General features: G+C 51.2%; 2 protein-coding genes, 1 long non-coding RNA gene and 2 other non-coding genes across 6 annotated transcripts; 3 read left to right on the top strand and 2 right to left on the bottom strand.

Moving 5' to 3' along the window:
* Nucleotides 1-1,711: 1,711 nt before the first annotated feature.
* On the bottom strand, nt 1,712-9,048 carry LOC119219867 (sphingosine kinase 1). Of its 2 annotated transcripts, XM_037475319.2 has the most exons (6): nt 8,586-9,048; nt 5,020-5,169; nt 3,433-3,527; nt 3,129-3,244; nt 2,142-2,760; nt 1,712-1,978 (listed from the first exon to the last, which is right to left on the bottom strand). In XM_037475319.2, exons 1-6 carry the CDS (start codon nt 9,007-9,009, stop codon nt 1,817-1,819), a joined length of 1,566 nt encoding a protein of 521 aa, XP_037331216.2. In that variant the 5' UTR covers nt 9,010-9,048; the 3' UTR covers nt 1,712-1,816. The 2 variants fall into 2 exon arrangements, with proteins under 2 accessions (XP_037331216.2, XP_037331217.2); XM_037475320.2 differs by having other exon boundaries at nt 1,915-2,760.
* A 422-nt stretch (nt 9,049-9,470) lies between these two features.
* Nucleotides 9,471-10,976, top strand: LOC119220848 (uncharacterized). Its single transcript, XR_005120625.2, has 5 exons — nt 9,471-9,866; nt 10,090-10,155; nt 10,346-10,453; nt 10,640-10,691; nt 10,866-10,976. It is a non-coding gene; the product is annotated as an uncharacterized LOC119220848 (long non-coding RNA).
* On the top strand, nt 10,493-10,564 carry LOC119221154 (small nucleolar RNA SNORD49). The gene has a single exon (XR_005120657.1). It is a non-coding gene; the product is annotated as a small nucleolar RNA SNORD49 (small nucleolar RNA).
* LOC119221153 (small nucleolar RNA R38) lies at nt 10,725-10,794 on the top strand. Its single transcript, XR_005120656.1, has one exon. It is a non-coding gene; the product is annotated as a small nucleolar RNA R38 (small nucleolar RNA).
* Nucleotides 10,977-11,301: 325 nt separating the features above from the next.
* On the bottom strand, nt 11,302-18,923 carry LOC119220847 (fas-binding factor 1 homolog). The gene is made up of 29 exons (XM_037477116.2): nt 18,441-18,923; nt 18,311-18,338; nt 17,935-17,992; nt 17,795-17,861; nt 17,669-17,719; nt 17,438-17,579; nt 17,264-17,344; nt 16,634-16,765; nt 16,397-16,532; nt 16,009-16,127; nt 15,825-15,918; nt 15,342-15,731; nt 15,195-15,248; nt 15,037-15,104; nt 14,617-14,780; nt 14,491-14,538; nt 14,278-14,400; nt 14,064-14,164; nt 13,751-13,957; nt 13,530-13,637; nt 13,243-13,382; nt 13,008-13,126; nt 12,776-12,898; nt 12,510-12,686; nt 12,252-12,428; nt 12,025-12,162; nt 11,853-11,952; nt 11,644-11,774; nt 11,302-11,446 (listed from the first exon to the last, which is right to left on the bottom strand). The coding sequence occupies exons 1-29, from the start codon at nt 18,441-18,443 to the stop codon at nt 11,363-11,365; spliced, it is 3,363 nt and encodes a 1,120-aa protein (XP_037333013.2). The 5' UTR covers nt 18,444-18,923; the 3' UTR covers nt 11,302-11,362.
* Between the last annotated feature and the right edge of the window lie 4,379 nt (nt 18,924-23,302).

The raw sequence follows: 23,302 nt of genomic DNA, 5'->3' as shown, positions 1-23,302 counted from the left end.
CTTCCTGTGGAACAATACCTCTGCAGCCTCCCTGACAGACCGCACACACACACACACACACACACGCACACGCACACACACACACACACCCCTCACATTCAAAATTATCAATACGTTGCCTTCCGCACGCCATCAATGTGGCAGTTTTTGATGAATATTCGTATGGAAGACCTTTGTTTCTACTTTACGGTTTATTTGATGGCTCCACAACGGTTCATATTTAAGTTTGTCATTAAGGCGCCTAAGAAAATATAGTGCAGGACGCGAGGATGTTCAGACCAGGTCTCTGTCTCCCTCTGGTGGAGGAGAGGTTCCACTACAGGATTTCGCATATTCTCAATCAGATATGATAGATATGTTGTATTTAAATATATGATGCATTGGTTATTTGTTGTTACAAAGTAACAAAGTAACAAAGAAGTTACTAGAAGAATAAAAAAGCCCTTAATAGTAATAATCCTTCATATTTACATTGTAACATAATCATAATTTATGTTTCCATTAACTAAAGATGCTATTTTCCCAAAATCCTCAATCTTTCTGAGTGTGTTTTAAATGCCACGTCACATTGCTATGAATTGTGGGTAATTCTCTTTGTGTGAAGGAATGCAGACTTTTAATAGAGGTTTTAAAGGTTTAAAAAATGTCTGTGAGACAGCACACCAAATTTTTTCTGGATGAATTTGTTTATTGTTTGTTAAAAAATACAAGAAGTCTATAACCAGAAAAATAATAACAATGATGACGAACGCCTAAGGCACTCTCTGGAGGAACCCTATTCTCCCCCATTTGCACTAACTTGGGGGGGGGGGTGGATAACACATATCACAGGGTCCCCTGATTGGCTCCACCACTAATCATGATTTCCAGCTTTTCAGAAGTGCAGCTGATGCTTCTGTGTCACAACGTCTCTGAAAAGACACGAGAGCATTGAGGCGAAACAATGATGGACCCCACGGTGCAATAAACGCTTTGACCCAGATGTTGACACTGATTCTTATCGTGTGCAGCAGCAATGAGGAAGAGGAAGAGGAAGAGGGCCCCCGCGTCGCTCCAGCAGGGGGCCTCCTCCCTCCCGGGTTCGAGGCAACGAGTCGAGGTTTGGGAGAAGTGGACTTCAGGGACGTTGTGGAGATAAACACGTTGCAGGATGCTTTCATTGAGGATTTCGGCGTCTCTTTAGTTCATTCAGTCTTTACCAGATGATCATCAAGTAAGGGCATCAGTCCAGCTCACATCCACCTCACGCCTGACCCCCCCTCCTCCAACTTCCCCCCGCTCTCTCCACACTATTCAACCAGTCCAAGGAGTGTTGAGCACTAAAAGTCTCCTGCGTGTGCTTCGTATCACGCACACATGGGGGAGCTGATGGCTCATTAACCAGGGGGGGGGGGGGGGGGGGATTAATGATGCATGCATATGATCCCCTCCCCAAGAAGTAGAGCATATGCACACACGCACACACACTAATGGCTGTAGTGATGCACGAGAAGGTGTGTGTGTGTGTGTGTGTGTGAGCAGAGGCGGGTCCTTCAGTGGGCGGGACAGGAAGTGGTGATGGAGGAGGAAACAGTACACGGGATTCACTGCTTTATATAAACTATGCAAAGATTACAGATTATTCAACATTATTTCCCCAAAGCGGACAATGTCGGCCTGGGGGAGGGCAGCAGCACAGCGGGACGGGAGGGAGGGGGGGGGGGGGGGGGGGGTGGTATCTCTGGGAGCCTAGCGGGACGGGGAAAATGTGCTTCTCTTCACGCGTGTCACGCTTATGGGGTCCGACAGCAGAGTGCACAGCAGAGCCATCAAGATGTCACACAAACACACACACACACACACACACACACACGTCGCTAAGCCGGGACCAGCCAGCAGCAAGAGCAACCATCCATGACTTTGACCCATAGAAATAGGACACTGCTTGTGTAGAAAAATAGAGGACCTTCAGGAGGCTGATCGGAGGTCTTTGGCACTTCTGAGAACACAAAGAGACACGTTTTAATAATCCGGCGTCATCCACAGATGAGTCGGGCCAGGCCCGGGTGGATTTGAGCCTGAACGGGTCCGTACTCCACCGTCTCCCCGTCCACGGTGATCCTCCCCTGCGGGGAGTCGGGCTCCAGCCGCAGGGCCCTCACCTTCTCGTACACCAGGTGGGGGCAGCCGCACGCCAGGTGGCCGCCCTTCTCCATGGCGAGGAAGAGGCGCAGCAGCGCCGGGCGGGAGATCCCCGCCGTCACGTAGAACAGGTGGATCACCCCGTCGTCGGCCGCGGCGCCGGGGGCCGCCCACAGGTCCTCGGCCAGGTGGGACTGGTAGATGGCGAGCACCAAGACGAAGTCCTCCTCCCTGACCACGGTCCAGCTGCCCGGCACCGGCCGGTCCAGGCCGGGAAGCAGCGAGTCCTCCCGCGTCCCGGTCTCGGGGGAGTTCTGGTTGGGGGGGGTGGAGCAGAGCGAGGGGGCGGGCTCCTTCGGCGCCTCCGTGGCGGGCAGGTACGCCAACCGGCCCCGGTAGACCCTGAGGGAGGCCAGGCGCGCCAGGGTGCCCATCAGGAAGCGGATGGCGCCGACGTGCCGGTACTTCTCGCTCTCCGCGTCCACGTCGGCCACGAAGCCCCAGGCCAGAGACAGGAAGGAGAAGAGGCGCTGCCGCGAGGCCAGGTGGACCGACACCAGGTCCATGGAGCCCACCAGGCCTTTGCACAGCAGGAAGCCACAGCTGAGGAGGAGCTCCTCGTTCCACGCCGGGGGCGACCTGAGGGAGGGGGGGGGGGATGTTAACCAAACACGTAGATGTTATGTGAGATGTAGGAAGGAGGAACTCCTCTGTAAAGTACAGTACTCCCCCCCCCCTGAGGGGACACATGGCGTCCAGCAGATGGAGATGACGCCCTGAACGTTCCACAGCTGCTCTGTGGACCCGTAAATCACCCGTGTGGAAGATTCTAAACCCATTACATCACTCCTCTTATCGGCGGAGCGAGATGACCTCTGCGGTCCCCCCCCCCCCCCCCCCCCTGAGGGACGATGTGTCCAGTCAGCCTTCGGTATAATTACACCGAAAGGAGATAAATCGTTTTTTTGCTGCATGCATTTAAATGACTCATTAGTGGACGGACTCACTGCGAGTAGTGGTGGACGGAGGCAGCCAGGGCGTTGCCGGACCCCCCCGGTAGGATACCCACGGGGGTCCGGATGGCCTCTTGCCAGTCCTCCCGCTCCATCAGTCCGTTTATCACCTGAAAGATATTATTATATTATATAGATATTATTATTATTATTATCCGTGTAGTATCACTATTATGCAGATTGATGACTGGTTGGTTTAAAATGTTCAAATCACACATATTGTTTCATGTATTCCCCTTTTTATGTGTGCATCAATACAACTTTTGGTGGGTTAAGGGGGGGGGGGGCGTCAGAGCACCTCAAACAGCAGCCCGTCCCCCGACATGATGACCAGGGCGTCCCACTGCGACAGGTCCGCCTTCCTCGCCAGCTCCCGCGCATGGTTCTGGTGCTCTGAAGGGACAAAAGAGACAGAAAAACAGGACATTTTCAGGACAAACAAAGAGCAGGGGCAGAGACAGAGGAGGAGAAGGAGCCCCCCCCGGGCAGATCGGGCAGAAAAGACTATATGCCCGTCCAGCGGCTACTCAACAGCTCCAAGGCAGCTTAGCTCCCATGCAAACATCTGTGACAGAGATATGTGTGTGTGTGCATGATGCGTGTGTGTGTGTGTGTGTGTGTGTGTGTGTGTGTGTGTTTGTTAATGCGCCTGCCGGAGGACTGAGCCATTTGTTCCGATTCATTGGCAGCGTCCCACTGTGCAGGGGCTCATCCCACCAGCCTCAAAGTCTACCGTCCTGACAAGTGTGTGTGTGTGTGTGTGTGTGTGTGTGTGTGTGTGTGTGTGTGTGTGTGTGTGTGTGTGTGTGTGTGTGTGTGTGTGTGTGTGTGTGTGTGTGGAAGAAGGAGATAGTCAGCTTTGCAGAGAGAGAGGGGGGGAGAGAGAGAGAGAGAGAGTGGGAGAGAGGGGGAGAGAGAGAGGGGGAGGCAGACAGCACAGAAGTTAAAGTATTGATGCTCTGCCATCACAAAGGAAATATCTTTCCGGCCCAGCGTGAGTATCGATCGAGGTCAGAACTGAAATAACAAACCTTTCCTTCCACTCTGCTCAGCCCCTACCTGTCCTCTCTCTCTCTCTCTCTCTGTCAGTGTCTCTCTCTCTCTTCCCTCCCGGGATGCTGCTGTTTGTTTGCCGTGGCTCAGGAGGCCGAGGTGCTGACGGGCACAGAGCTGCACAGCTGACTCAGCGCTTGATGCCTCACTAGACGGCCTCTTCCTTATTCAACACACGCATACAAATACACACACACACACACATCCAGGTAACCGGACCCCCCCCCCCCCCCCCCCCCTCCCACCTGGAGACCTCCAGGAAGTTCCATAAAACCTGAAATTGTTGTTTTTAAGACTAAATGTTGCAGCAGTTGTTCCCCTTATTTGTGCTAAGCTAAGCTGGATGCTAGCTGTAGCTACGTGCTAACTGGACAAATCAAGACAAGACATGTCTCAAAATGTCTCACAAGTCTTTTCTGAAGACAAATATCACAGCTGATGATTCCGCTCTCATGCAGCGGATAAAAAATCGATGCTAAATTCCAGATGTTGGCGCTTTAAATGCGACACTCGGCTCCCAGAGCCCCCGCTCTGAGGTCCAGCCGGGTAGAGACTGGCTGCTTCATACAGTATGTAAAAGGTACACGTCGACACGGGAGCCCCCCCCCCCGGCTACATGTCCCTCCTCGGGCGAAGGCTGAGCGACACGATTACCTTTGAATAGTTTGTGTCTGCTTCTGACCGGATCCGACCACTGAAGGAAAGGAAGGTGTGCAGATGTGTGTGTGTGTGTGTGTGTGTGGTGTGTGGGGGGGGGGGGTTTCGACGGTTCAACCCCTGTCTAATCGGGTGGAGTCGGTGGGACCTTGAGAGCAGAACAGAGGTCACTGACCCGTGGTGACCAGCGTGTAGGGGACCGCGGCCTCGGTGAGCATGGCCTCCACGTGGGCGCTGAAGCGCTGGAGGGCCTGGCCCCGCCCACTATGAGGGTTCACCAGGATCATGACCCGGCAGGGCCGCCGCACCTGCGTGTACACCACACCTGAGAGGGAGAGAGGGGGGGGGGGGGGGGGGGGGCGAAAGGAGAGTTTTGAGACAACACAATAAGAAGACATGGGGAGGTCTTGTCCAGCATGATGTTAAAGGACAGAGTCGTGTGTTTGAGGAATCGTTCCCTCATCGAGGGAAATACTCTCTTTCTTGCAGAGTTGGTTTTTTAGGACGAAGCGATTGAGAAGCATGAAATGTATTGAAGATCAAATCTTCCCATGACATTAATAGATTGCTTCATAATTCAGAATAAACTCTAGAATGAGTCAGCAGTTTTGTCGTGGACAGGATAGCGCCTCATCCGAACCGCACTCACGGCTCTCATGAGTCAGCAGTTTTTTTTGCTCCACCTCACAATGTTCCAGTTCTTTTTGGGAACACTCGTGTGAGAAGATCAGGTTTTAGCAGCTCGATCAAAACACTGCATCGCTGAGGACGGAAAGTCCTCCGTCACCATCTGGCTGCTCCGTCCTCCTTCCACCCCCCGAGTCTCAACATCCAGTCGCCTCCGCCCGCTGGCCTCAGGAGTCGGGATGACCTCAGAGAAGGTGTAAGAAGGTGAGGAGGGGGCACCTGTCAAACGGGCTTTTTGACGGCGAGAAGATCTTCAGGATCAGGTCCTGCCCCTGAGGAGCGCTTAGCTGAACAGCGAAGGCTTAGGGGGGGGGCGCTTCAAGGTGAGCGGACGCCGCGTGGTAGAAACGTGCTCGTCCGGCAGGTTTCTCCAGGTCTGTGAATCGCTGCACGTGCACGAGGAAGTCAGAGCTTCAGACTGAATAATGGATGAAGAGAAATGAAGAGAAATGGTAATTCAGGCGGATTCATCGTGAGACACGTGCCGCTTTATTCTGAAGGGCTGCTTTGAAATCACCTTTAAAATATGAATTTAAAATCCACTTGTCATGCAGAGGAATCTGCTTCATGAGTGTGCGATTACGTAATAGATTCCATTGTCCAGCAAAAAGGCAACAAACATATAACTGGGCCTCATTATTAATAATGAGGACTTTTATCATGACCCTGGTTGGATTTATAGCTTCTTAATAGAAGTGGTCATAGCAAAGGGGGCCAAAGATTATAAGCAGATTCATGGGACACAAGTTTGTAGATTCATATCTTCAAAAGTTCCTCTAATCTTTTCTTTTTTTCTCGTGAAATACTGACTCAGTTTTCATCCCTAGTGCATAATTAAACACACATGAAACGTTCAAACCGGATCAACACCACGATTAACTAGTGATTCTAACGTTATTTTGTGCCGCCCTCAATTTCTGTCTCTGAGAATGACTTTTTTCCAGCCGTTTCTCCGTGGCTGTCTGTGTGTGTGTGTGTGTGTGTGTGTGTGTGTGTGTGTGTCTGTGTGTGTGTGTGTGTGTGTGTGTGTGTGAGAGAGATGGAGGTATGAGGGTGAATGTGAAATCAGTCTGAAATGTTAAAGTGAAGACACCTGCAGGCAGATCCATCACACTGCTGCCTCAGAGTGTGTGTGTGTGTGTGTGTGTGTGTGTGTGTGTGTGTGTGTGTTTGACAGGTCCACCCAGGAGGTCATGTGACAGGCAGATCGTCTGTGACACTGTGAGAAGAAGCGTTTGTTTAAAAAGCGCTGCACAAACTACACAATGTGCGACCTCAGGTGTGTGTTTGCTCGAGAGGAGGAGAGAGCCCACTGAGGCGTCAAGGGGGGGTGGGGGAGGGGGGGTTGACAGGCCTTGACAGTCGCGTGTCACGGAGCAGGAGACGGAGGCTCCGGAGGGACGGACGCGTTGGCCCGGGGGGGGTCAGAGGTCGGCGCGGTGACGGGCCTTTGCTGTGACTGCATCCGTAGCCCTTTGCATGCGGTTAGCGGGCCGTTAGCGTGCAGCAGCACTGTATCATAGCCGGAGCACTTCATTATTTACGGCTCATTCATACCAGAGAACCTGCAGGGAGGATGAAAAGAAGAACCCGGTGAAACCACGCTGCAAAGGTTCGATGTTCACAAAGTAGATCCACTTTCATTTTCAGCACAAATGCGTCACTCTGAGAAAACACCAACCTTTGGCGAGACGATGGCACTTTTAATCCGACCTTTACATCTGCAATACAAGACGGGGCGACGCGGTATTAACCGAGGGGGGGGGGATTAGTGGATCGGACTGGCCCTCACACTCACCCTCCCCCCGACACGACGGCGCCACTCATTTAACTGGCACGTATGTATCCTGTTGAACACGGTACCGTCGGCTGGACCCTGGGACGCTAAAACAAGCTCATAAAGGAAACCATGTGACCTCATCGTCACTTTTTCGCCGGTTGAGAAGACGTTGAAAGGAGGTCTTAGACGTTCAGACCTCATTTAAACCCGATTTCAACCATATTTCAACGTTGAAATAACGTCTTGTGCTCACTGGGGTGTGTCAAGTGGCTCATTAGTGAACCTGGAGCTGTTGGATGAGAGGAGGAGGGAGGAGGGGGGGGGGGGTGCTCTCAGGTTACCGTCTGCCTGCATCCCGTACACGGCTGAAACCCAAACTCCTGCTGGGAAGCAGACCAGGAGGAAGGGGGAGGGGAGGGGAGGGGGGGGGGGGGGTCAGTGTCTCTCTCCCTCTCACTATTTGCACTGCACACCCAGTTGTTCATTCCTCCTCATCCACTGTCTTCATTAAAAGCCGACCTTCCGTCAAACATCTGCCTCCGGGTCGATGAGCTGGGGGGGGGGGGGGGGGGGGGGGGGAGGCCCGCTTTAGACTTCAAACTCAGTCTACAGGTTTATTACAGGATTCTACAGGGTCCCTAAAAAGATGAATCATTGTGGGACCAAAACAGCTTTGTACCATCATCATCGTCTCACGTCCTCCCAAATGAATGTTGGGGGGGGGGGGGGGGGGGGTGTTAGTATTTACGTTAATTGCCGCTTTCATTGTGTCCCAGGGTGGATCAGATAATCAGGAGACAAAGGACAGGGTGCATTTTAAACAGAGAGAGACGTAACGAGGCGAAGCTGCAAAGGCAGAGAGAAAAAAAGAACTGCCTTTGTTTTGATGTGATTTTTTTTCCCTCCACTTGTCAACAATAAAACCCTCAGTGGGAATCTTTAGATGAAGGAATAATGAAGCCTGCACACATCTGACTAAGTGATCTGTTTAGTGCGTGTGTGGCTCCACGTTCAGATCATCCCTCCCCTCATGAATGAATGCTGCTGGAACATCTGGATCACCTTTTCCTCGCAGGCATCAGTCAGAATGGGAGCATCATTGTGTCACGCAGCTCCCCCTCACTTCATACAACTTTTACAAATTACAAATTGCATTTCAACCGTCAATCATTTTCATAAAATAAGCAGTTTTAAAACATGTTAATATCTTCATTCACCACTTGTCATTTAAAGTTGATATGCCCCCCCCCCCCCCCACACACACACACACTGACCGTCTCTCCGGGGCGCCTGCAGCACGGAGGCGTCTCTGATGCAGCGCGCCCACCTCTCCGCCTCCCGGAGGTTGGCGAGCGGGTCGCGGACCAGCGCCACCCGAAAGCGCTGCTCCACCCTCTGCCGCGCCACCCCGGCGCTCATCCAGCGCCTCTGGAGCGGGTAGAAGTAGGCGGCGAAGTAGGCGCCGACGTCCGCGCTGCCCGGCCCTCCGTGCGCCCGGCACCCCACGCAGTCGGTCAAGTTGAAAACCAGCGTGGCGCCGCCGGGCGATGCGCGGATCCTCCGGACGGTCAGGCTGCTCTGCGTCAAGCTCACCGAGTACCGGAGCCCGTCGTTGAGCGCGTCGGTGAACTCCCCGCGCAGCAGCACGCCCACGACCCCGTTCCGCTGGCGGGATGGGTCCGGCTCAGAGTTCTCCATCCCGGGGCGGAGAGAGAGAGAGAGAGAGAGAGGGAGAGGGAGAGAAGAGCTGGAGGGGGAGGGGGGCCTGAGGGAACGGGGGGGAGGGGGGGGGGGGGTAGTCAGCGACGCGTCCCGCGGATGGCGGCTGCAGACGGCCGCTCGCTCCGGTCTCAGCACCGCTGTGGGACCCGGTGAGCGAGGCGGGGAGAGCGGCGGCTCTCCGAGTCTCTCTCTTTATCTCCTAGTGACCGAGAAGCTGGGGAGGGGGGGGGGGGGGGGCAGTGATGGAGCCGGAGGAGCAGCTGACTGACAACGAGGAGAAGCATCATCATCAACATTTGAGCTTGACCTGATTGCCAATGTCAAGCCTCTGCTAGGAAGCCTTACAATTATGTGAAACAAAAGTAATGTATTACAGGTTAGTAATCTTTAAATCCAGATGCATTCAATTTCACTCCCATATATGTTGAATATGTATTTGCAGGAAAGAACTAGGTGCTGGAAGGTTTAAAAAAAGCTCCAAGGGATGAAACTGCATATTATATATTTAATATTTATACCTAAACTAATTATATAATATCATACATTTGTTGAATCATGAATGAATCGACAAGAGTCCATCTTCCATTTATGGAATATGAACCTACTTTTCGCACGCAAATTGAACTTTAACCACACCCAGTCAGTAATCACGTGGGACGTGACGCCGATGACGTATAAATACGTCATCACGCCGAGGTCCTGTCCTTTTTTCCCCCCTTCGCCGTTGAAGTTACCAGGAGTAGAAGCTCCAGCTCTCGGAACATGCAGCTCTCAGCCGCAACGAGGCCTTTGGGTCCAACCGTGGACGAGCCGCCGTGAGCAGTTTACAACAAGTAAGAAGTAACGTCTGTAGTTAAACTTTTAAGCCTTTTACGGGCGGGGCGTGTGGCGGCGGCTTTAGGTGAGCAGTGCTAGCTGCTAGCTAAGCTAACGCGTGGCGGATCGGTCGCTAAACTAAAAAATCCTCTAAAGGTTTATTACACGAGTGAAAAAAAAATCAGGAACCGTCTTCGTGGAATCCATGAAATATTAATTGATTGTGCGAACTTTTTACAGGATGCTTCTGTCACTGGAATGAGGCTAATCATCCAGCCCACGTGGTCACAGCCGACACGATGAAAGGTATCACCGACTGCACATTATTCACGTCTCCATGTATTCATTGCAGCACACGTGATGATCTTGTTATCCCTGTCTGAAATAACAAGTGTTGACATCAATTGTATCTGACCTGCTGCGTACCTGATGTGTGTGTGTGGACTCGCGTGCTCTTAACATAACGAAATTAATGAAATGGCTCCTTACGTCACAGGATTGGATATCAGTCTAGTGTGGTGGAAGACTGGAGCAGATCGTCTCTTCCCCCCCCCCCCCCCCGGAGGAGGGGGCCCGGTGAGCTGGCGTGAGGCCGTGTGAGAAGGTGTGTACCGCTTTGTCCTCCTGTGATCTCCTCCCGGTGTCCGGTGATGATAACTGCTGCATAGGAAGTGCCGTCTGATGCGACAACTGACGATGGAAAGCTGTTCTGAGGAACACCGTCACACCGGTGTCTTGTGGTGGTGTGATGAGCAGTTACTGAGCTCGATGTACAATTCTCACCCCCCAGGGTCTTCACACTGCCACGCGAGGATGTACAAGACGATGCAAGGGAACATAAGGTAAATGTAATTGACGATGAAAAGTAATTTCTGTAAAGCCAGTGATGAAACAAGTTATCCCTGTCTGAATTTAAGTGATGATTTAAGGTAACCTGAGGCTTTTAAACAAAGACACTCCATTGTTTGTTGCCCCTCCTTCTTGAATGTTAATCTCCTCTTTATTTTAATTTGCAGATCAAGTAGACGAGGTCGTGTCACACCAGCTTTGATGGACTCTGCTGCCACATATTAATGATAATGAGTAGATGATCTGAAACGTGTTAAATAAAGGAAACATTGAACTGATTGACGGACTGAAGTTTCACATTTTTGTTGCGCAGAACATCTTGAATTAAATGTTTAGTATGCTCAGTAGTTCATAACATTCAGACCCTTTTATAAACTATTACCTCATTTTGGAATTGTTACTTTTCCTCTTAAGCTTATTGTAGAGTTGTCACCTACAGACAGGTTTGTTCCTTTTAATTAATTACAGCCATGATTAAGGGTAATTTCTTGCAGTTTTATTAAATCCTTGTTTACAGGTGTGTTGGTTTCTTCCCAGTTAGGAATCATTGCCGTACCTGATGACATGTCCAATGAAAAATGTTTCTCAATAAAGTTAACAGAGTTGAATATATTCACGCACATTAAAAACTTGAATCCAACTGGGGACACCCAGCATGTGATGGTCAATTTGCATTGAAAGTTGATCTGTAAGCTTTCTTCTTTAAATTCTCTAAAAAGATCTGCTCCTCTTGGAGGTATTCTCGGTCCTGTCGGGAGGAAGAAAAATTTCAGTGAAATTTACCAACATAATCCATTAAGATAAAGATTGAATTTGCTAGTGGCAGCACGTGATTTGAACGTCTTCCAGTCTTTCTGTAGAGATGAAACCAATCGGCCTCTTTTAGTGTAACCTGGTCACAGCATTCGTGTGTTCTTACGTTCCCTCTTCAAAGCTCGCTGTTACCTTCTCCGCCGTGTACTTCCACAGGGCCAGACTCGCCTGAAGAGCCATGGCCCGAGAGCTGGCGGACGGCGCCGGGGGGGGGTCGTTCAGGATCGACGATAGCTCGGGATTTGGCAAAAACGAACCCGCATCTGCAGATAAAGACGCGACTACATCACGTGCCCCGTTCAGCATGTGAAATAGCTTCATGCACAAGTAACCGACCTCACCTGGTCTGTCGGCTGCAATCATCCGTGGCGTCGAGGCGACGGCGGCGTTTGGCCTCAGCCTCTCGGGCTCCTCCTGCAGGTGACTCAACCTCCTTCGCTCCTGTGACGGCAGTTGTAATAAGTCACGTGTTTCTAACCACGCGCGGCCCGCTGGGAAGACCAGCTGACGCACCTGCAGGATTCGCTGCTCCTGCTGCCTCAGCCGCTCCGCCTGGCTGTGGATGTTTCGGAGCCTCGCCTCGTGCTCGGCCTCCAACCGCTTTGCCTCCCGCAGCGCCCGCTCTCCCTCCTCGTACTTCTCCGCGGCGAGCTGCGAGGGGCACAGCGCGCGCGCGCGGGGGGTCAGATTTAAGGCGCCATTGTCGCGAGCGCCGACGGGTCCGCGCGGTGCGGCGTTACCTCGCTGAAGGCCTCCACCTCGTGGGCTCGCGTCTTGAGTCTCACGGCCGCGCTGCTTATTCGCTCTTTCTCTCGGTCCAGTTCCTCCCTCAGTCGGTCCAGGGTCCCTCGCTCCTGGGACGCAGCCACCTCCTTTTGTCTCAGCTCGGCACCGTGGAGCTTTAAGTCGGCTTGTTCCTACGAGGAAACAAAATCCTCCCATTTTCAGTACACCCCGTTATATTTAGTCACGTCACCCAGAGCTTCCCTGCAGCCCACCTGTGCCAGGCTGACGATGGACCCCCCCCTCTTCTCCAGCAGACTGCTGACCTCCCGCTCCGCCCTGTCGTGCCTCTGCTTCTCCAGGCTGTGGAAGTGGGCCCAGTCGGCGGCCAGCTTCCTCCTCTCCTCGGCGCAGCGCTGCATCACCGACTTCTGCTCCTCCAGCAGTGCGCTCTGACGACAGAAGGGGGGGGGGGGGGGGGCGGTGAGAGGTGTGGGTGAGGGGGTGGGAGGTTCCAGTTGATGTGGCTCAGTTGGCTCACCTTCGCTCTCTCCAGCTCCTCCCTTTCCACGTTGATCTGCAAGCTGAGGGCGTGGCGCTCGCCCTCCACGGCTCTCTGGGTGGACTCGGCCTTGGCCTGCTCCGCTGTCACCTTCCAGCGCTCCTGAGGCCGATGGATACATCAGAAGGTACCGTCACGCTTTGTGTGAGTGTGTGTGTGCACTCTTTGTGTACTGCTACAACAAAGCATCATAAAAAAAATGACCCCCGACCTTCTCGAGCTGTCTCTGCTGCTCGCTGAGCTGAGCGTCCATCCTGGAGATGATGTCCTTGAGGTAAACCCGCTCCTCCGCCATGGCTTTCTGCTGCTGGGCCAGACGGTCCTGCATCACTGAGACGTGCATTCAGAGAACGACCGTGCATTTAGACAAACGTGCATGTTGCCCTGTTTGTACAAGGTGAGCAGATCTGTGTGTGTGTGTGTGTGTGTGTGTGTGTCTGAGCTACTTCGGAGCTGCTCGTCTCGTTGCCGGGCCCCTTGCTCCAGGCCGTGAGCCGCGTGTTCGTGTGTGCTCTCCACCCGAGAAGACAGATCCCCCAGCCGAGAGGAGAAGTGCTCCATCTGCTCCATCACCACCGTAAGAGACCTGGAAAATAAGAGTAATACGAAGAGATCACAAAAATCCAGATTATCTCTGTTGTCCTATTCTGTCCATAGGACATATTTTACTCTCCTTCAGAGCGTGTGAAGCCCTCAGTGTAAACAGGGACTGTGTCCTTTGATGACATCTCACCTGGTCTGAGACGTTGCACTTGTAACTGCATCAATCTCCTCATCCTTTAATTTCTTCAGTCTCTGGAGCTGCTCCTCGTGGTCCCTCTTCATCTCCAGGATGGACTTCCTAGTCGGCAGCGATACATTTCAAGCTCATACACACATATATGTACATATGTGTGATGCTGACGCTCTTGTTACACGATCCTCAATCAACCCCTATGGAGAAGGCCGGTGTACCTCTGGAGGTCTCTGAGCCGCTCCACCTCTCGGTCCCGGTCTTGCTGCGCCTGTGCCACTTTGCGCTGGTACTGCGCCTGCAGCTGCGAGCGCTCCTGCTCTGCCGACCGCGTCGCCCCGGAGAGACGCTCCGCCAGGTCCTCGCACTCCTTCCGCGCCTGTGCCTCCCGCTGGGCCGCCGACTCCTCCAGCAGCTTCACGCGGCTCCTGGAACGCACACGGGGGGGGGGGGGGGGGGGTGAGGCCTCTGCTAAGCCTGCAGACCCACGTGAGGACGCTTGAGGATGCAGCTGTGTGCGATATGTTGACCTACTTGTGTGCGTTCTCCATCAGTTCCATATCCTGTTTATGCTGGTGCTGGACCTTCTCTAGAAGCATCTGGCTTTGCTCTCGCTCCAGCTGCAGAGTCTTCATCTGGAAAACAACACATGGGGGGGGGGGGGTGGTTGTGCATGTACGCATAGGAAGGGGAATATGGGGCAGCAGGGGAGGTCATTTATTGGTTTCCCTTAACAGCGCTGGCATACCTGGCCCTCCAGTTGGATGATGCGAGCCTGTGACGCGTGAAGGTCTCCAGGGTGCTGCTCTCTCTCTTGGAGAGCCCCCCGATCCACGACGCTCCCCAGACCCAGGAACTGATGGTGCATCATCTGTCACAGATGAGTAAGCGAGTCAACAACAAACCGGGGGGATAAATGCATCTTTGCATTTTGAATCAATCGACTTGTGATGTTCTGCACCTGCTGTTGTAGAAGCAGCTGCTGCAGGCTGTCTGCTGAAAGCGTCACCTGCTCAGATGATGCAGGCGGGGGTTAAAACCAACGGATCAAACACCACTGCTTTAAATCCAGAAAAAGCATCCAAACCTGTTGTTGGAGAGCAGGCAGCTGTTGCAGGGTTTCATGCGAGGCCTGACTCGGCACCCCGGGTCCCTTATGGGACGGCAGGTGGTGGGGTAGGGGCTGTGGTTGGGCGTGGCTAACGCTAGCGGCAGAGACCGGCCGTGGACCAGTAGGAGGAGGAAAGCCATCTGAGGGTTGAGACAAGTTCAGAATGTGTCCGAGGTCTAACTTGCTGAGGGTGGGGGGGGGTCTTATGGTGGAGGGGCGGCGAGGCTGGGTGGTGCACTCTGTTGACAAAAGGTGGGGATTGCGGGGAGCTGATGGGCGAGCGGCGAGGGCACGAGAGGCGGAGCACAGTGTGAGCTGTCACGATCTTGTCCCCTTCGACTGCAAAAGGCGTTGCCGGGGGAAATGTGATGGAAGAGTAATTATTCGGAAGAATACCTCGCCGGGTCGTCTCTCCGACGGGAGCGGGGTGAGCCGAGGGGCCGGGCCCCCCCAGGAAGGTGCTGCTGCACCAAACAAAAGGTGTTTAAACGGCAGAAAGAGTTTCACCTCACAGTTTGTGGCTTCGATGGATTCAGAGAAGAAAGGAATCTCACCTGGCGTCCCTGGCCGATGAGAGAGGGTCCTCTCGGCTTCTGGGAGCTGGTTTACTGCAACAAAAGAGCAGCACATGGTTCACAGCTGAAGAACAAGCTGCTCCCGTCCCTGTGTGTGTGTGTGTGTGTGTCCTTTGTTCTTTGTACCCAAAAGTGGACTCCACATCCGAGTCTCCTCCCAGGACCGGAGAGTCTCTCCGTCGGGGTGTTTGGGCCTCGCGGCTCCACGTTGCCTTCATCCCGCTCAGCGCTCCCTCTTCCTCTCTCTGCTGGCCTCTAGGGGCCTCCGGCCTGGTTTGTTGTTTGTCGGCCTGACCACCAGTCAGGGAGGGTCGTCTCTCTGGGGAGGGGGAGGGCGAGGGGGGAGACTCTGGGGAGGTTTTGGCCTCTTCAGCGGCGGCCACCGGGAGGGTTTGGTCGTCCCTCGTCTTGAGGCCCAGCCAGTCGGCCGAGGAGCGCCGACGGGCGGAGGGGGGGGTGGTGGCGGCTTTCGGTTTCTTCTCCGGGGTCGAGGGGCCGACGTCCTCGGTGGAAAACCTGGCGATGATCCGGGGTTTCAGTTTACAACAGCGGGCAAAGAGGCCAAATACGGAGCGTGGACGACACACACACACACACACACACACACACCTGACAGACTGCCTGCGGGACTGGCGCTCTTCAGCCGGGGATCCCATGGTGGGCTGATAGGCGCCAAAAGTCAGAGAATCTTCTAGCGGCGGCACTGACAATGTGAACAAAAGCAGCTGTGAAAAACATTTGGTGTCTCTTTTTTTTCTTCTTTAAATGCCGAGGGCCGCGTCGCTCTCGTCACCTCTCGCCGGCTCCTGGTCCTTCCTCTCGCCCGTCGGGGGTCGCTCCAGAAGTCGAGTTGACGTCGAACTCTTCAGGATCTCGTCTAGTTTGGTGCGAGGTCTCGGAGGGATCTCGCTCCTGAGGAGAAGAGGACACGCGGGGGACGAAAGAGACACCCTTAAGAGACAATCATTTTTGCATGAAACTGCAAAGAAGATTTCAAAGAAGACAAAGAAAAAGAAAGTAGAAAAGAATAAATATGGCTGACTGTGGAAGATGCTGCTTTGAAGTGAAACACTGTCCACGTTTGTCTTTGTTTTCAGCAGCGTCCTCAAAGCCCAGAAGCAGTAATTATTTATTGTTTGAGCGCTAAAAATAAGGACAACAATAGGAGTCACAGAGGTTACCTTTTCCCGTTGGACAAAAACATGGTGTCTTTCTTCTTGGGTTTGTTTCTATCGCTCTCGAATCCTAGTGCATCCATGAGGTCGTCTTCATCATCATCATCAAAGGTGAGGCCGCTTCGCCTCGTTGCTGCCGTAGCTGAGCATCAAAGAACACACACACACACACACACTGTACTCTGGCATTTGTTTGTGTGAAGTTTGGACACAGACACAAGTAGGGAATCATTCAACGCTCACAGGTTTCAGTCTTCAGGACAGGAGACGCTGAAGGAGATGGTGCAGGTTTTTCCAGCTGCATTTTGGTTTGAGGTTTGGCCGTAGTTTCATCTGGAAGTAAGTCATCAAGAGCCGCCAGGGCGTCGTCTGCATCTGCATTTACATCCAAAAAACACGTATGCACCAATACAATAGTTAGTGATGGTGTTCTATCGCATTCATAGAGATGATGAGATACTTTGAAATGTACAGGGGGGGGCGGAAACAAAATGTTGGAAACACCTTTTAACACAAAGCATCCGAAATAGAGATCTTATTGGACAGCTGTCGGATTGTACGGGTGGATCAATACAACGTGTGACACAAACTGGGTACTTCTCGATCTCCTGATTTGTACATTAGTGCAGGAGGGCCAGCTACCATCTCACAGCCTCCGGGCATCATTCAACCACAACGTAAAAGGGCCAAACACACAGACACGAAAGTACCCGTAGTGTCCGGTTTCTGACCAAGACCATCATCATCATCACCACCACCACCACCACCACAGTCTAAATAAATGCAGCGGTTTGAAAGAAACAAAGCTGCGAGTGAACTCCTGGGTCTCATGAAGCTCATCGTCGCAGCTGGACGGGACAGATGGTCACTCACCGGAGAAGGTGAACTTCTTGTGGTTATTCGCTGTGGACGAGGGCGCAGAGTTTGTCCTCCTCCCGACCGCCGCGGGTTCATCTGAGGGTGGAGGGGGGAGACACGACTCTCTCTGATTGCTGCTGTGAATGCCAACTTCAAAGCTGGGAGGGAATCATGAATGCGCTGAATTACCTGCTCCCTCTGGTTTTAACGTACTTTCTAAGGCGGACGACTCTTTCCTTAGCCCTTCATTACCAAGCGGCTTTGTTCGTGCAGGAGCTGAACTGGGCTTTTTCTGTGGTGCAAAAATGTCAGCGTCCATATCATCCATGTCCTGTGCAAGAAGACAAGAGAAGAAAATGTGCTGACAGCTACAAAGAGGAACTTAATGTCTGTGCTTTCACAGAGTTTATAATGACCTACCTTCAGGTTCTTCAGTATGTCGTTTGGGTCTGCGGCTGACACATCAGAGTCCTGGATGAAAAACAGAAAATAAACATCAAAATGTGAGACGTACACATGTATCTTTTCAAATCTGTCTTTCCATACCTCAGTGTCCCCGTCCCTCTTTACCTCCTCTGCCAGCATGCTGAAGATGTTATCAGTGGCAGAAGTACTGGAAAAGAAAACTCACAAAGAGTTAAGATGTATAAATGGTGGTTTGTAACTCTGTGATTCCTCCATCTTACCGAGTTAAAGGTCCACTGCGAGTTGCTTTTCTCCTCACTGGGAGGTCTGGTGAGTGAGCTGTTTAATAGGAGACAAAACTCTCACAATCAAAACCACGATAATATTGACAATTTGGTCTGCTTGCTGGTTTTATATAAATTGGGAAAACAATATTATACACCATATTATTGGCCTAACATGCTTTATTCTGATTATACTGATGACTATAAAACAACCAAAACAGATGTTTTATTTTGTTATTCTGTGTAACAAGCATGTTGTAGCCTAAACGCTAAGTAAATGCATTTGTGTTTTTCTGCTATAATAATACAATAAGCACAAAACCACAATTTTGGGGTATGATTACAGAATTCAAACAACACGTAAGGAACTTACCTTTGGATAGTTTGCCCTTCTTTGCATCCTATAACGTTACACAACAGGGAAATATGATGACGTATAGTCCAGCTGGAATACATATCAATAGTATATGAGAATGTTGACACTTCCACCAATTTTAACTCACCATTTTTTTAAAATCTCTTCCGTCAGTGTTAGATTTTGAAGCAGTAAACGTTAGCTAATTTAGCTAGCTAGCCGGCCTAGCTAATCTAGCTAACGTTAGCTTGTTAGCTAAATCTGATCAGGCGTCACCGGTCTCCATGGGTAACCACTATTGCGCGTGCATGTAAGCAGCCCACTCCTTTATTGGCGTTATTTAACGTCGATGCGGCGCCGCGCGTATCGTTTGGCGTTTAATACCATCGTGTATCGTCATTTTGCGTTTTAGAAATCGCCCGGTTAAAGTTACATTAATGTTAAACATCGAAACGGCGCGTGCGGGGTGAACGCTTCCTGTTTACAGTTTGCGGTGCATTGTGGGTGTAGTAGTTTTAAACGTATCCTTTAAGGAAACACGTTTTAGAAAAAACGGTTTTTAGTTTGGTCTGCGTTTAAATGCGGAGGTGTTTAAATGCCGAGGTGCTTGTTGTGGCCTTTCCTCGACTTCTTTACCTGCTTCATTTGGTGAATCCCACCAAACCTTTTGACCACCAGGTGGCGTCAGAGCTTAAAGAAATAGTCAAAGGAAATCACTTTCAACAAAACTAAAGCCCTGAATAATTTATATTCTGAAATCTACGTCTAATTCAGTTGGGTCTGGGCCTGATGGTGCACTCTTAATCATGAGCACAACGATAACCATTAAGAACGTTGCTCAAAGCCCATAACAATGTTGTTGTGTTCGGATGGTTTGGATTAGGTCCGCATGCCAACGTCACGTGATTTTTTTCTTTTCAGCATTCTATCAAAACACAGATATTTGTCCCGTGAGGGGCACAAAGAAAGCAGACACCCCCCTGTTGGAAATGTCCGACCATGCATGCACAAATATGTTTGTTCGATAATTGATGAAGGTTTTGTAGCTTTGTGCGCCATGGAAATGAACAGCGTTATGTTCTGAAGATTTGTAGAAGGAACATCATCCTTTTTACCCGATCAAATGAAAATCACCAATTTTTAGAGATGATGATTAATTGCTGAGTATATGTGCAGTCAGAGTTGATGGCTATGACTCTAACTAGATATTATTGATCAAAAACAATACCAATTCCATCTATGGAGGCTCGTAGTCATGAGGAAAAGGCTTCACTGATGTCATTATTATTCAAATAAGCGTCTTTTTAATAAATCACCAGCAAATCAAACACACTTGTTAAGTGCATGTGAGAGACACGATTCAGAAGGACACAGCAGCACACAATTCTTTTTTAACAGTTTGCATTCACAACATAAACCCGAGGCTCACATCTTTCATTAATGATACAATGAGATCTTACAGGAAGCTACTCTTTAAATGCATTCATTCCTGATTCATATTTAACACTTACTGTTGTTGAAAAAATCAACCCAGAAAAAAGCATTTACAGTTATTCCTCTTTTTTTATGCAGAGGCACAACCCACAATTGATCATTTTTACCCTAAAATGATACGAATATTAGCATCGGCCAATATTGCACAGGTACGTTTTTAGGGTGATCATGCAGCATTTAGGCCAAATCCAACAGGCCTCATGGATCAGGTAGCCTGCAGGAAGACTTGGCGATAGCTCCCGAGTGCATTAGTTCAGAAGGAATTCAATGAGAGAAAGCAACAGAAAGGTCGCGCTGTGGCGTCAGGGTGAAAATCACGTTTTGAGAGCAGAAATCCCTGGAAAAAGAAGAACAAATATGTCCATTTGTGCTCTTGTTCAGTCTCGGTGGAAAAATGTCCAATGACTCAGCAATCAGCTGATGCTCACCTGACTGTGGGTGAGGTGCATCACAAAGGGAGAAAAAGGACGGTCACGTTGACAAAGAACTCAGCCAAATGGGTGTGTGCAACAATACAAATAAAAAAGAAAAGAAAGGTGTGACCTAATAGAAATCTTCATGATGCCCTTTTGAGCCGCGTTAGGCTCAGTGGTTGTAAAGTGCTGATCGTGATATTGATGAAGCCTCAGAAGAGGCGACGGCGTGTTGCCTCTGAATCATTTAGCGGTGGAGCAGTGAAAGCTCAAAAGCCAAATGTGGGGCAGGCGTCTCAGCTCTTTATGCATCTGTGCCTCTGTGCCGTGCTCCACTGCTCCACTTTCTCCCCCTCTGTAACCCCCCCCCCCACACACACACACACACCCCACTTCCACATGAAGGACAATGTGTCTTTGTCTGTCTTCATGTTGTCCCGTCTCTGTTTTTTCTTCTGCAGCTGATTTTCAATTTTAAATCTTTAATTAAATAAGATATTTCTTTTACCAAAATGATTGAACAAATTTTGTATTCTCCCAATTTTGTTGCTAAAATTCATTCTGTACTCTGAGAGACTCCAACATCAGTTCTCAGCTAACGACTCCGCTTCAGTTTGGAGAAGCTCTAAACACCTCACAAACTACAAGCCCAAAACCCCCCACTGACCAATGACCTCCACCTGGCAGACGAGCTGAAGGAGTTCTACTGCAGATTTGAAAGACAATGTCCTGACTCCATCCCCCACAGCTCCACCCCCCCCCCCATCAGTGGCTCACACCTTTGGATTACTCTCTCCTTCCCCACCGTCCCTCTCTGTCCTGGAGAGAGACGGCTTCAAGGCCTCCACCATCATCCCCGTTCCCAAGAAGCCCAGGATCACAGGACTGAACGACTACAGGCCAGTGGACCTGACCTCTGTAGTCATGGAGTCCTTTGAACGGCTAGTCCTGTCCCACCTGAAGACCCTCACCGACCCCCTCCTGGACCCCCTGCAGTTCGCCTACAGAGCCAACAGGTCTGTAGACGATGCTGTCAACATGACCCTCCACTTCGTCCTCCAGCATCTGGACTCCCCAGGAACCTACGCCAGGATCCTGTTTGTGGACTTCAGCTCTGCCTTCAACACCATCACCCCGTCTCTGCTGCAGGACAAACTCTCTCAGCTGCACGTGCCCGACTCCACCTGCAAGTGGATCACTGACTTCCTGTCCGACAGGACCTCATGGAGTCCATCCTCTGCTCCTCCATCACCATGTGGTACGCTGCAGCCACAGCCAAGGACAAGGGCAGGCTGCAGCGTGTCATCCGCTCTGCAGAGAAGGTGATTGGCTGCAATCTGCCGTCTCTCCAGGACCTTGAAGCGGGACAGAAAGATTGCAGCCGACCCCTCTTACCCCGGACTTGAACTGTTTGTGCCCCTTCCATCCGGCAGGAGGCTAAGGTCCATCAGGACCAAGACCTCCCGCCACACAAAACAGTTTCTTCCCTTCGTCAGTCGGGCTCATCAACAGAGCCGAGTCCCCCCTGACTGACTCTGACTCTCATGTACATTCACTTTGTGACTTTCACTTGTCAACATCTGTTTAGCTGGTGCACTTTATCTTTATTTTTGTTTTTATTTTTATCTTTATTTCTGAACTTACTAACCCATAGCTTTAGCGTACTAACCCATAGCATATATTCTATTTTATTCTATTTTTACTTTATCTTATTGCTGCACTACGTTGTCATTATTGTACTTCCGTCATGCACCAACCACCAAGTCAAATTCCATGCATGTGTAACATATGAGGGCCATAAACGTTTCCTGATTCCTGATAAACATGAATTTATGGTCTCAATCTCTAGTTTCAACTCCTCTTCGATTAATCATGATGTTATTTTAGTAAATGATGGTCCATTTAGAGTAAAAAATGCTTTAGGGCGGGTCTATCTCGTGATTGAAAGGTTTCTGCCAGAGACGTTGGTCCCCCCCCCCCCCCCCCCCCTCGGTCCTGACATGATTGCTTTTGTTCAACGGTTGCAAACAGGAATCAGTTGCGACTTCTGAATTCAAACCAGCAGTCCACAAGCCAGCGGGGGGGACGTCCCAACCCCGGTGCCCTTTAAATACACGTTTAGGTCGTCCCGTGGACATCCACCAGGCTCCACGTCCTCAGCCAGCGTCCACCGTGTCCTTACTCTGCGACGCTCACTGTCGTCTTCCGGGGGTTTCTGCTGCGCCGTTGCTCCTCCCGTGTGGCACGTCTTCGTCCCCGGCGTCCCTCTGCCTGCGACACAGAGGTCAATGCTCACAGTAACACACACCTGGCTGCGAGACAGTTGCTGTGACTCAGAAGCCGTGAGCTCTCTGAGAACTCTGGTGCACGCTTTTCGCTCCATTCTTTTCTCCATTAGAACCCCCCCCCCCCTAGAATCCACTGCTGCTTAAGATGAACCCTAAAATGATCAATGCTGCAGATACGTTTCTCCCAAACACACTGCACAGTGCTCTACAAGTAGCTGATGTGTAATAATCTTGTATTTTAGCCACAATCCTCCAGCTGTTTGCATCACACCGGTTTCTAATCGTAAATCTTCTAACGACCTGCCGAGCGACCCCCGGGGGGCCCCCGGCCCGCTACTCACGGTTGGATCCTGTTGGAGAACCACTGACGCAGGATCAGAGCGATGGTGGTGAGGACCATCAAAGTGGTGCACATGGTCCCGCCGCGGGGGGGGGGGGGTGCCGACCCGCCTCGGGAGGGGGGAGGAGGGAGGGGTAGGGCGGGGGAGGGGGGGACGGGGGGGACGATGCCTCACAGCGCTGAGCGCTCTCTTCCCATCGAAAGGCTTGAGTGGCAGAAAAGGCGTAATTCTGGTGGAACAGTCCGACTATTTCAGTGGCTCCTCTTGGCTCGTGACTGGGGAGATTAGCTGGGGGGGATTAGTTTGGATCAAGGATGGAGGAGGTAAACACAGTGTGTGTTTTCCGTTAGCAACGCCGCCCCCCCACCGCGTCACAACTAATGAAACATCAAAGTTATTCTTTATTTGTGTGAAGGTTAGGGTTAAGTGTAAGGTGTTCCTTAGTGAATGCAGGTGTGAGTGAGTAAAACCCAG

This window comes from Pungitius pungitius, chromosome 12 (assembly GCF_949316345.1).
Source record: "Pungitius pungitius chromosome 12, fPunPun2.1, whole genome shotgun sequence".
Lineage (NCBI taxonomy): Eukaryota > Metazoa > Chordata > Actinopteri > Perciformes > Gasterosteidae > Pungitius > Pungitius pungitius.
Note: the sequence above shows the minus strand (reverse complement) of the source record. Positions and strands in the feature narration are given on the sequence as shown.

Excerpts from the sequence above, each read along its gene's own strand:
- LOC119220847 (XM_037477116.2), bottom strand. Across the intron at positions 17,580-17,668 it reads ACATACTGAAGAACCTGAAG|GACATGGATGATATGGACGC; the intron begins GTAGGTCATTAT and ends CTTCTTGCACAG. Across the intron at positions 15,105-15,194 it reads TCATCGGCCAGGGACGCCAG|CAGCACCTTCCTGGGGGGGC; the intron begins GTGAGATTCCTT and ends TGTTTGGTGCAG.
- LOC119219867 (XM_037475319.2), bottom strand. The coding sequence starts at position 9,009 with ATGGAGAACTCTGAGCCGGACCCATCCCGCCAGCGGAACGGGGTCGTG. Across the intron at positions 5,170-8,585 it reads GCAGGCGCCCCGGAGAGACG|GTGTGGTGTACACGCAGGTG; the intron begins GTCAGTGTGTGT and ends TCTCCCTCTCAG. Across the intron at positions 3,528-5,019 it reads CTACACGCTGGTCACCACGG|AGCACCAGAACCATGCGCGG; the intron begins GTCAGTGACCTC and ends TTGTCCCTTCAG.